General features: G+C 41.6%; 2 protein-coding genes across 2 annotated transcripts in view; both read left to right on the top strand.

Moving 5' to 3' along the window:
- Positions 1-13,124, top strand: part of LOC307003877 (uncharacterized protein) — a 337,300-nt gene that overhangs the window by 90,763 nt on the left and 233,413 nt on the right. The gene's annotated exons all lie outside the window — the stretch shown is intronic.
- On the top strand, positions 10,139-12,981 carry LOC307004922 (uncharacterized protein). Its single transcript, XM_079624527.1, has 6 exons — positions 10,139-10,183; positions 10,367-10,546; positions 10,950-11,074; positions 11,342-11,396; positions 11,567-11,720; positions 12,778-12,981. The coding sequence occupies exons 3-6, from the start codon at positions 10,985-10,987 to the stop codon at positions 12,923-12,925; spliced, it is 447 nt and encodes a 148-aa protein (XP_079480653.1). The 5' UTR covers positions 10,139-10,183; positions 10,367-10,546; positions 10,950-10,984; the 3' UTR covers positions 12,926-12,981.

Genomic DNA, 13,124 nt, shown 5'->3' with positions numbered 1-13,124 from the left:
TAAACAGTATATACCTGGTATTTTATAGGCATTTTAGGAGGAGGGACTTCTGGGGGTGGAGACATTCAAACAAAGCATACAAAGGAGGAGTTGTGAGGTGAGTGAGAAGGGAGGAGTTGATTTTATCAAGCGAAAACCTGTTTGGCAGGTTATCTGGCTTGCTCAAGAGAAACAGAGCCAATCAGCATAACACTCTATTGTATTGCTAATCCAATCATCCTGTCTTGATTGCTCAAACCTTAACATTATCATAGAGACAAAGGCACCGCTGTATCTTTAAAAAGAAACCATGTCAGAGACAGATTTCATGCAGAGAACGTTCGCCCGCACGCACGCACACACAGAATGTTTGTGTTGAGAATAAAGCATGTTCCTCTTTTGTTAGCTCAGACTGGCTGGAGCCCACTTCATTTATAGATTGAAGTATAGTTTCTTGAAGTATAGCTTCTTGACTTGTCTGAAAGATTCCTTTGGGTCTGGTTCATTCTCAAATCCTACACCCCGGAGCCAAAGCCCCAACGTAAGTCTGACCAGGGGTGTGAGCCGGCAAACATTGTCTTGGTAAGAGTCCTGGTGGAACTCGACAGAGGACTGGCTGATTGATTGGGACTCTGAAGTGGTGCTTCCCACTCTGTCCCACCCTGAACTTTCATCACCACAACCATCATTTGAACTATCATCACCACTGGTTCTAGCCAGTGGAGAAACGGTATCATCACCCAGCAAAGACATGGAATTATCGGTGATCCCGCCCAGCCTCTCACTACTACCTCCACCGCAGGTCTCAGCCAGTCCTTCAACCCTGCCTAAGCTGGTTTCCTGCAGCACTTCAACTTCCCTGTGATACGCTTAAAAGTATGCATCAGAGGTGGGAGTAAGTCACACATGCTCAAGTCACAAGTAAGTCTCAAGTCCCTACCATCGAGTCTAAGTCGCAGTACACACAACCAAGTAGGGGTGTAACGATACACCAACGCCACGGTTCATATCACAGTTTTGGAGCCTCGGTTCGGTTCGGTTGTTTGCTGTGGGGCCAAGGTTCCTGGCAGAGCACCAGCAAGAATAAAGAATACTATAAACTTTTAACTTAAAAACAACAATAATTTAACTCATTAACTATCTTTTTACTGTATTATTTATTAATCTTTGTTAATCTTAGTTAATAAAAATACAGCTGTTCATTCATTGTTTGTTCATGTTACTTCACAGTGCATTAGGCTAACTAATGTTAACAACTTTTGATTTCAATAAGGCTACTAGTAAATGGTGAAATTAACATTAACAAAGATTAATAAATGCTGTAGAAGTGCAGTTTATTAATAGTTAATGTTAACTAATGTAGTTTAGTTTAATAAATTGAACTTTATTGTAAAGTAATACCGATTTGTTATACACCAATTCAAACGTCTGGTGAGTTCAGTGTTGGATAGATCAGTTGTTATAACGATTAATTAAATGGAATCGGTTCAAAGGAGTCATTAGTGCACGAATCGGAGGTGTCATTAGCGAACGTGTACGCATTTGTGTGATTATCCCGGCAGTTTAGGACATTGCACAAGATTTGTCTCAACACAGAAAACATTTATTCACTGGATAGGTTTTTAGGTTTATTTAAAGTGTGTTTTGTGTCAGCTGAAAGTGCGGGACGCTTTTCAGAGAAGATAAGGCAACGTTTTTTTTGTTGTTGCACAATTCACACCCAGCGGTAATTCAGGAAAAAAATCTCCCAATGCTTCACGTAAAACTTCGGTCTTCCGACCTTTTACCATCGTGTCAATTCTCAATTGATTCTGATAAATATGCGCGAGGGAGGGAGAAGACAGTTTGAAGACGATGAGAGAGTGTGCGCGGGCGGGCTTTCTTTCTCTCTGCTCGTTCTTTCAGTAACATGCATCCTTTCACAAGCGCAGCAGCAGTCTGTCATCTACATCACTTAGCGATCCAATAAGGCTTTGGCCGGATAAAAATTAATATGTAAAAAACGCAATATGTGGCGGCCGGTGCTGATTCTGTGGCGTACCGCCACAAAAATGTGTCTATGTGTGGGAAACACTGCAGGCTAAACTCAGGCTAAACTGCCAAGAGTGATCGATCACCAAAATTCACGTGACATGCACTTGGAAGACAAAAGTTAGCGTATATTTAGTAAATGATATTTAGTAAAAAAAATACAGCTTTCATTAGTTGTTAGTATTTAATCAAATGTCAGAAAAAAATAGTTTTGTGACATAAGGTGAAGTGAGAGTTGGGCCGGGGCAGCAGGGGGCGGGGCGCTTTCGGTTCGAAATGAGAGTATCGCGGTCCGTACCACAGGTGGTGAATCGCGTTTTTTCGGTTCGGTTTGAATATCATTACACCCCTGCAACCAAGTCAAGTTAAGTCAGGTCGAGTCCTGCTAAGGGTCAAGTCAAGTCGAAGTCAAGTTACAATACCAAACAGAAAAAAGTAGAGTTTATATTGGCCTCAACCTTATTTATTTTTCCCTCAAAAATGATTACCTTTCTTATACATTTATATTGTAATATTAATAATATTCATATAATTTATTATAGCATGTATTTATGATTATCAACATTTTGAATTATTATTATTATAATAACAATTATACGAAAAATGTTGAAGATAAAACATTTGAAGGCAAATTCACAAGTGTAATGCATTTATTATATTGGTTTGATAATAAATGTCATATGTTTAACGTTGCTTATATATTTTCAAATTTTAAATTGATTTCCAGAGGCATTTTGTTCTGACTATGTTCAAACAATTTTTTTCTAACCATGCATTTACAACAATTACAATTGAGATGAATGATTTAAATATAATAATTTTAATATATAAAAAATTAGATGCCAAAAAATTATAAATTATATATTTTGAATAATGAAATTAAAACCAATAGGTGGCTTTCGAGCCAGGGTTGAAACAACGGTAAAAAGCAGAAGTAGCACATCTACTTTGTGCCGAGATTACGAAACTGCTGAAAAAAGGGCCTATAGAAACCGTCCCTCTGATTCAGAGCGATGCAGGTTTCTACAGCAGATATTTCCTTGTCCCAAGGAAGGATAGCGGTCTCAGACCCATCCTAGATCTCAGGCGTTTGAACAAAGCCCTCATGCAGAAATCGTTCAAGATGCTCACGACCAGACAAATTCTCGCGCAAATTCACCCGAGAGACTGGTTTGTCTTAGTAGATCTGAAAGATGCCTACTTTCAGATTCAAATAACGCCCCGTCACAGGCCTTTCTTGCGATTCGGGAAAAACGGGGGATGCGAATTTTGAACTATTTGGAAGACTGGCTAATTCTAGCGCAGTCAGAGGCAGAGCTGATAGCCCACAAAGCTTTATTACTCAGCCACTTACAGGATTTGGGTCTCCAAATCAACTGGACCAAGAGCTCGCTGTCTCCCAGCCAGGAAATTTCCTTTCTGGGGACAGATTTGGACTCTTGTGTCAATGATAGCGCGACTGACGTCAGAACGCGCGCTGCAAATACAACACTCAGCAGCGTCTTTCAAGGCCGGCAGCATCTTCCCCCTCAAGAGTTTTCAGAGGATGCTGGGTCTTATGGCCTTGGCCTCGGCAGTGCTTCAACTGGGCTTTCTTTACATGCGCCCTATACAGCACTGGCTGAAAACTCGGGTCCCCTTCGAGCATGGACCTCCGGCCATATTCGCCTCAGGGTGACTCAGGCCTTGTCCACACGAACACGGGTATTTTTATAACCGTGACTTTTTTTACGCGGTTCGCCCGTTCGTCCACATGGAAACGCAGTATCAGGTCACTGAAACCGAACATTTTTGAAAACCCCTGCCAGGGTGAGGATTTTCAGAAACGCCGGTTGCAGGGTTGTCGTGTAGACAGTAAAACCGGAGTTTTTGCCTTGCGACGTCAAAGTGTGCGCCGTTATCTGCTGTGTTTGACGTCAGATTGTGTGCCGCTGATGGCTTCTGATTGGCCAACGTGGCTTTACGGTTAGGGTTATATCGCCGCCTGCTGGTGTGGAATGCTCTTGACGGCGCTTGATAGCGTGTTTTTGCGTTTTCATGTAGACGAAAAAATTTTCAAAAACGCAAGAGGAAAAACTCTGGTTATAAAAATACCCGTGTCCGTGTGGACATGGCCTCAGAGCGGTGTTATAGCACTGGAGCCCTGGAAGGGGGCAGACTGGTATCAGTCAGGTGTGGATCTGGGAACGGTCTCGAAACGAAAAGTAATCTCGACAGATGCTTCCAACTCAGGTTGGGGCGCCCTCTATGAGGGCAGGCCAGTTTTCAGCCTGTGGGCAGCCCAGGAAGGGCGCTTACACGTAAACTGTCTGGAGATGAAAGCGGTCGAGAACGCGTTGGGACATTTTCTCCCCTTCGTAAAGGACCACAATGTCTTAGTCCGCTTGCTTAACGTGACATAAAGTGACATAGCATAAACTCCCAATCGAAGTCACTCATTCAAAATGGAGGAGAAACTAATTTTAGCTGTGAGTGGTCACCCGGAATTATGACTCAAGTTCATACTTTTATAGAGACAGGAACAAAAAGGATCTCACTTGGAAGAAGATTAGTGTGGAGATTGTACAACCTAGTAAGTTGTAAGATATACAAATTTCACTTTTGAGTCACGTTATTGACCTACTAACCAGCTAGCAAGCTGCCGCAACCTCCAACACCCCCCCCCCCCCCCTTCATTATTTTACAATATGACTAAATGCCTGGTAGAGTTCTATGCACAACAAAGCAAATCTTTTATCACATAACTTGATTTTTTATATACGAGACGTATTAATTTTGTATTTAATGGTATTTGTTACATATTATTACAGATTATATGAAACATCATTGTAATGTAAGGACAACCAACCAACAAAAAAAAAGAAAGGTTAATTACTTTTGGAGGCTGGCTCCATTTATTTATTAAAAATAATAATAATCATTTTACCTTGTATACAAACATGGAAAACCTGTAATTTTGAAAAGGTTAATGACTCAGAGTTTAAACGTAATACATGTGCATGTTGTGGACCTGACAGCCTGGAACTGAGGCTGACAACCTGGAAAAAAATAAAAAAAATATTATAATGGAGTAAAACTGTTTTTAGAAAGACATGCTCTTTATAGGTTTGTGGGTGGCTCTTAAAAGAGCCATTGTGGGGAAGTCATTAGGAGGACTTCAAATGCTATTCCGTCGGCTGCCATGGTACTGCTCCCTCCGCCGAGAAGTGTTCCATGAGTTGTTGGCTGCAACCCGACCCAGACCTGGCAGTGGCTCCTCTCCAGCATGCCCTGCGCCCCTCACAGCAGGTGCCTCTCTCCCTTCCGAATACCTCATGAAGTTGTGGAGAACACACGTCGCCTTCACACACTTCTCCGCAACTTCAGGGTGGACCTCGATGAGGTAGCGGCACATCCTCCATTGTGAGGAGAGGATGCCAAAGGCATTCTCCACCACCAGCCTGGCTCTGGAGAGGCGATAATTGAAGACACGCCTCTCTGGAGGAAGCGTGCGTCCAGGGAAGGGCCGCATGAGGTTCCTCCGCAGCGGGAACGCCTCATCAGCCACGAAGACATGGGGCTGGGGTCCTCTGTCTTCAGCACCAGGTAGAGGGGTGGTCAAGAGGCAGATGAAGTGTGCCATCCCGGAGAGCCTGTCCAAAGCGCGGAGTTTGACAGAATCCCACAGTCACTGGTCCTGCCGTACCCCCCAACATCGATCACCCGGAAGCGATACTTCGCATCCACAACTGCAAGCAGAACGATGGAGAACGTTCCCTTGTAGTGTTGTCAAAAGACCCGGTACTTCGGTACCATTTCGGTACTAAAAAAATTAAATGGTTACGGTACCAGCTTTTCTTAAGTACCGGTGGTACTGAAGTATCGGGTTAATCCGGTTCTTGATGCGCTGTCCGAACGGTGCACAGATGCGTCCTCTTCATAAACTCACTGAGACATGGCGACCGGCTGCGCTGCTAATGAGGTGGCTCTGAATCCACTTGTTGACAAGAAAGGAGGAAAAAAAACCGTTCACAAAGCGCGATTTTTTTCGTGTGCAAATTAGTTTTCCAGGCGCGCCTCTGTTCATGGTTGCATAGCAACGACAGAGGCAACGGTAAAGCACGCGCTTGTGGAAAGGAGAAAGCGGTGCAAACTGCGCTCTCCATGATGACGAGGAAGTATCCGATGAGAAATAAAAAGGCGCCCTGTACAGCTATGATCAGCTGTTCGGCCGAGCTTTCCATGTTGTTACGGAAAGGCCGCTGATTTTTGTCACATGACCTGTTGAGATGCTTCTATTATAAGCCGCGTAAAGTGGTACCACCTAAAGTGGTATCGTGTGTGGTTATATCTAGTTTAAAAGGCCTTTTAAAATTAAATATGAACGCAGTTTTGGATTAAATAAAAGGACAGTCAAGTCAAATAATACATGTTTTATCTCCTGTTTAGTTGGTAACACTACAATAAGATACCATTCATTAACATTAATGCCTTATCTAACATCAACACATTGAGTGATTAATATATTTTTACAACATTAATGTATGATTGTGAATGTTATTTATTACAAACACTTGATTGTTCATGAACAGATAAAAGTTTTGATTTTAAAAATGTATTAGTAGGCTACATTTTTAAATTACCCCAAGGACAATAATTGCTTCAGTATATAACTATTGTTTATTGTTTGGTCATTTTATCTAATGTTATCTAACAAATGGATATACACTTTAATATATGCAAATTTAATCTAAATTAAGCTTTGGTACCGAAATTGGTACCGAGAACCGTGGATTTTTGGTACCGTGGAACCGTGGACGGGTATTTGTACCGAATACTGACATTTTGGCACCGTGACAACACTATTCCCTTGTAGTTGCGGAACTGGGATCCTGAGTTGGGGGGTGCCTTCAGCACCACATGCTTCCCATCCACCGCTCCAATGCACAGAGGGAAGTTCCACCGCTCCTGAAATCCCTCTGCGATGGACCTCCAGTCATCGGTGGTGGGCACAGCCATGTAGCCCTCCACAAGGCAGTCCCAGATGGCAGTCACTACCTGGGCAACGATCTGGCACACTGTGGAGACACCAACCCTGTAGCTGGACGCTATCGTCCTGAATGAGTCCCCAGTGGCAAGAAACCTAGAAAACATTGTTGTATTGTTGAAGGATATATCCTTCACTTGGCAAATTCAATCTCTTAAACATGTTGACTTGTAACATTTGTGGCTTTAACGCCCGGTCTTCGACTGATTACTTGAAACACTGCCGAACACACAGAAATAATAATAATGTATTTTTTTTATGTGGCCATAGGGATTGCAGAAGGAAGCTTAACACATACAGTAGCCTTGCTGTGCATATGTCACGAGCACATGTAGACAGTAGGAGCACACAAACATGGAACCGCAATGTGTCTGTACAGTTAAAGTGCTCGTTTAATTTTTGCAGCAGTGAATATGCTGATCTTAAAACTTTAAAGTGTCATTTGAGTGGTCACATAGATGAGGGTTTGACTGTAACATGTCCCTTTGATGGATGTTCTAAGGCATTCAATGTAAAGTCATCCTTTTTAACGCATATTTCCATAAAGGGTGGGATGTTACCAAGATAGCCCCAGTTCATATATGTGAACTAACAGAACGGCCTTTCCAAGGTGAAGGATCACATGTAGAACCTGTAGAACTTGAAGAACCTGAAAGTTTTAACATTGATGCAGAACAAAGTGATAATTTCTGCTGTGATCAAGTGAGAGACAACCTCACAGAGAGTCTTGCTCAGTTTTACTTGGGTTTACAGTCAAAATATTTGGTCCCAGCCTCCACAATAACAGAAATAGCAAATGAAATGAGAACTATAAGTGATATTCAACAGGAATATACTGTGGATGCACTAGCCCGTGAACTGGGGCAGTATGGTGTTCCAAAGGAGACTGTAACATCTCTTGGGAATAGTGTATACGAGCAGAGCCCTATGCACAAGGCATTACATGAAAAGGGTAATTTAACTACGCAACACAAGAGGCTGAAATATTACAAGTCACACTATGACTATGTTGAACCTGTTGAAGTCTTTCTTGGACGCAATCGCAGTGGCCAGAAGAGGCACTATCATTACATCCCAATACTGGAAACCCTCAAAGTAATTCTAAAACAGCAAGGTTTAGATCAGCACAGTCCTAGTTCAAATTCTGAAGATGATGTACTCTGTGATGTCACTGATGGGTGGGCCATCAAATCCAATGCCATGTTTTCCTCAGACCCAGACAGTTTAAAGGTAATGCTCTTTCAGGATGCTTTTGAGGTGCCTAATCCACTCGGATCTGCCAAGACAAAGCATAAAGTATTGGCTGTCTACTTCACACTTGAAAATGTTCATCCACACCAACGATCAACTGTTGATCAGATACAGTTGGCATTACTCTGTGTAGAGTTTTTTTAATTTTCAATAAGCTAGTGTCAGACTTGTGTGAGCTGGAGGAAAGGGGCATATCTTTCAATGGAAATATATATAAAGGCACTGTTGCGTGCATAATGGGAGATAATCTGGGCTCCCACATGATTGGTGGCTTTACAGAAAATTTCAGCACAGCTCAATATTTCTGCAGATACTGTTTGGCAACAAAAAGTGAATTTCAGTCGAACCCTCTCACAGTTTTCACTCATAGAAATCCAGCTGATCATAATGAGACTGTGCGGTTTCTGGAAAGTAACGATGAAGTACACAATCATCACGGTGTTAAATGTGACAGTGTTTTCAACAAACTGTCCAACTTTCATGTGTGTCAGCCAGACTTACCAGCTTGTTTAGCTCATGATCTGTTTGAGGGGGTAGTAGATTATGATTTGGCATTGTTTTTGCAGTTCTTAATCAGAACACAAAAGTGGTTCAGTTATGAGGTTCTTAATGAAAGAATCTAATCATTTCCTGGTGAAAGCAGCGACAAGCTAAACACTATTCCCACTACAGGAGCAAGGCTTGGAGGGCATGCAGCCCAAAACAGGTGGCTTTTGAGATTCTTGCCTGTTTTGGTGCATGACACAATTGAAGATGCTGATAATGAAGTATGGGGACTGGTACTACTTCTGAGGGAGCTTGTTGAATTTGTCTGTGCACCTCGGCTCTCAGAGTCGCAGATTGCTTTCATGAAGGGACTGATTGAACTGTATGTGGAATTGAGGCAAGAGTTATTTCCAAGAGTTCAACCTAGACCGAAACACCACTATCTGCTTCACTATGCACACTTGACTTTACAATTTGGCCCACTCATATATACTTGGACAATGCGCTTTGAATCAAAACATTCTTATTTTAAAAGGTGCATTAGGGCAAGTAAGAACTTCATAAATGTAACCAAGTCTCTGGCTGAACGGCACCAGTTGTTTCAGGCTTATCAGTCTTGTGGTACCTTGTTTAGTGCCCAGGTTCATGTCTCAGACTCAACACGGTTCTATCCAGAGCTCTATGACCAGAACATACAGACAGTGGTTGAAGAATTTGATTTGAACTCAAGTAACTCCGTTGTCACAGAGAGAGTGCAGGTTAAAGGCACTACATATGCAAATGGAATGCTGGTGTTACTGAGCTATGCCAAAGGACAACTGCAGTTAGGACAAATAGCAAGCATTTTTGTAAAAAATTAAACTACTCTTCTACTTTTGCTTCGAGGGAAAACTGCCAGCTGGGTACCTGAGCTTGGACTCTAGGAACTTGATAAAAATGCTTTTGACCTGTTTAGTTGCCATGATTTGAACAAATTTGATGATTATCATCCACTTTATTCTTACCAGAGAGGTACTCAGTGGCTCATTCCTCTTAAACACACACCAACATGGAACTTGTGAAAAACTATGCCAAGAAAGCAATGCCATCGCTCAGTAGCGATCAGATGGATACACTCATGGCTAAACTGGAGGAATTAGGAGTTCTCTCTGTAGATGACCTGAGTCTTGTGGACCCGGAGGACATTAAAGACACTCTGCCATTCATTCAGTGCAAAAGATTTGTCAGAGCTGTCAAAGCATTTGAAGCAGGTGAGCAGGGGGTGAAAATTCAACAAAGAAAAGGCCCAGGAATTCAGATCTGTATGGATGTGTGGCGTGGGATCCAATCATTGAGGGGACTGTGTGTAGAGAAGACCTGCTGTCTAAACGAGATGACTTGAAACGTGCCTTTCAAACCCGGGATCTTCAGGTGGGTCTGCAATCATCCATTATTTTCTTGTGTTGTAAGGACACATGAAATTGTAGGACACATAGTGAAATTGTAGATCGTCTGACATCACTATGCCCATAATCTATTGAAATTGATACCCTGTTTTATTATTTTAATTGGTTAGTTTGACTAACTGTTTGACTAACTGCCTCATATCTTTAGGAGTCATCTGTTCGAAAATTGATGACTGAAACATATCCCATTCAGCGTGAAATCCTCAACGATGCTGATACCCCTATTGGCGTTGTAAAGGACGAGTGGCCGTTCCTGTTTGAAGTTCCTCACCTGTTTGATCATGCATCTAAACTCCTTGGCTTCTCTGTACAAAACAAGCTGGCACAGGTGTGTTGTTACTGTTATTATTATGATTGTGCTGTGCTGCTCCATATGGAGAGAATTTTGTCTTTATTAATCAATCAAAAAAAGATTTGCAACCAAAAAGAGAGTTGAGACCAAAAAAGATAAACTGGCAACCAATCAAATAGAATAAATTGGATGAACAATCAAATGGAATAGATTTGAGACCAAAAATCAGGAAGTGGCAACCAAAAAAGCAAAACATTTGAGATCAAAACAGAACAGAACAGAACAGGTTGCAAATGAAAATGAAATAATTTTTTTTTTTTTTTTTTTTAAATTCTCTCCATAGCTGCATTTTTTGGAGGCCAAACGAAAATGAGTGTTAGTCTTATGTACCTGTACAAAATTAACACCTTGAACCTTGAACAGGAACTTTCCAAAAAAGAAAAGGGGATCAATGACTTCCTTGACTCCAAAGGGATGAAGACGGGCGAAGGTCCAATACAGCTCATCTGTGGCATTGCAAATTACTTCAAGGAAGACTCTTATAAACTCTTCAACAAAAAAGAGGTAGATGTTGTAAATTTTAAACTGTGTGCAAGATAATTATTTGCATCCAGTGGTGAACCAAGTAACCAATCACAGTATGAAGTATAGATTCCCCTAACTGTGCTGCTGATATTCTCTATAAACTCTCTTTCTATAAACTATTTACATTAATGTCTGTGCTTAATGGCTACCTCTGTCTGATGAAGACACTAGCAGATAATCAATCTGCCAGCAGGTTTGTGTGCACTGGAAACATTAATTCATGTGTCATGTCTGTCACCAAAACAGATCTCTGCAGATCCTGAAGTCGAACTCCCAGTGACCCCATGCATCCTAGTCAGAGGTTTGTAGTTAAATATTTTTTGTATCTCAGCGAGCTGTTTTATAAGCTGTTGTTTTGTCGTATTTATTAAAGAAATGTTTTGCTTGCCTTAAAATATAGGATTATTTTTTTTGTACATGGTGCTCAGAATTGTTTTTTTTTCTTTATCTTTTTTTTAATCTGTGTTTAAGGTGACCAGCCATTCAAGATTGCTCTTGATGGGTTACTTGTCAATGACCACATCACCTCTCCCATTGTGGCCTTGAGCTACGTCTTCTCCATGTTTTATGTCTGCAACGTTCAGTACCCACCGGAGATGGCTTTTACTCTCGAATTCATGCAAAGGTAAGCACTCATTGTTTGGAAATACTTTGTAAATGTGACTTTGCCGTGCCTTTCTGCACCCGACCTGCTTTTTGTCAATCTACACCAAACCCCTTTGTCTGAGATGTACAAGCTCAAAATGTGTCGCCACATGCTGTGAGCTTTTAGATCAGCTGTTATTGGCTTATGATCCCCCTGAATATGGATTTGTTCGTAGATTTCGTAGCTCCCTGTTGAAGACTATTGTTGGAATAAATGTGTCATATTTTTTAAAATGGCAGGTAACATGCTTTTTGCTTTACATAGTGTCCCAAGTCAATAAAAAACAAAACAAACATAACATGATTCTAGTTGGGAAATGGAGCAAAAATATATTTTTCTTAGAATGGTTTCTTGACACAAAATTCGTTTGAGCTATCTCTTTAAAACCATTAGCACCTGAGACCAGGTTATGTCAGTGGTGGTCAAAACTTTTCATGTCAAAGACACAAACTGAAATGTATTTGGCTGCAGACTCCAACCTCAAAATATGTTGTTCCAGGGACCCCCTCCAGAAGCAAAGCTGGATACATGCTGGATTCATGCCCAAATGCTAATATTTTGATGTTACATGCACTGAATGTCACAGTTGCTCCACTCCATGTTTGAGTAACCCCCAGGACAGTCCGTGTTCAAATGTGCTGTTACACCTTTTGATAGGACGATGTCAACTGTGTTTTCTATCCCCTTCTGTGTTCTGTGCATTTATAATATCCCTGCACACATGTTGAGGGATGCATGCTGTCATGTGTTGGTTATAAGCAGACTTCTCGCCCTTGCAAACATTTCTGTATATGCGCAGTGTGAATGCATGTGTCTTGAAAATACAAAGGAAGAGATAAGCTTAGCCACTGGCACCAGCACCAGCACCACAACAACATTGGGTACTAGACAGATGGTCAACTAGAATGATAGAGAGGTTCACACATAGGGGCATATTGAAGAAAACAAATGTATGATTTTATTGAACTGCTCCACTCCTGTCAAGCCACACTACACGTGCAAACTTTGTCTGCATCACACTATTATTTTTTATCAGAGTTTTCTTTGGGATCAATCCTGAGCGAGGCTCCAAGGCAGAGAAGAAGGGGAAGAAACAACACTTCATTCCTCCACAGGTGTGCAAGCTGGTTTCTCAGCTGAAGGAATTTGAATGCAAGCAGAAGGAATCTGAGTGGGCCATTTGAGCTGTTCTCAAAGCTCAGAAAATACCTTTTTGGACTGAATGTACACACACACACACACACACACACAAAAACATGGGGCTTGGGAGTAGAAATACAAATTTTTACAGTATTATGTGAGTTCAGATGTTTTAACTAGATGCCCACAACACACATGCTGCAGTTTCAAATCCCCCATGTTAAGGGGGATTCCAGGTAGAGC

This window comes from Phoxinus phoxinus (genome assembly GCF_949152265.1).
Source record: "Phoxinus phoxinus genome assembly, chromosome: 9".
NCBI classification, from domain to species: Eukaryota; Metazoa; Chordata; class Actinopteri; order Cypriniformes; family Leuciscidae; genus Phoxinus; species Phoxinus phoxinus.
The sequence above is the reverse complement of the archived record's forward strand: the minus strand, read 5'-3'. Positions and strand labels throughout refer to the sequence as shown.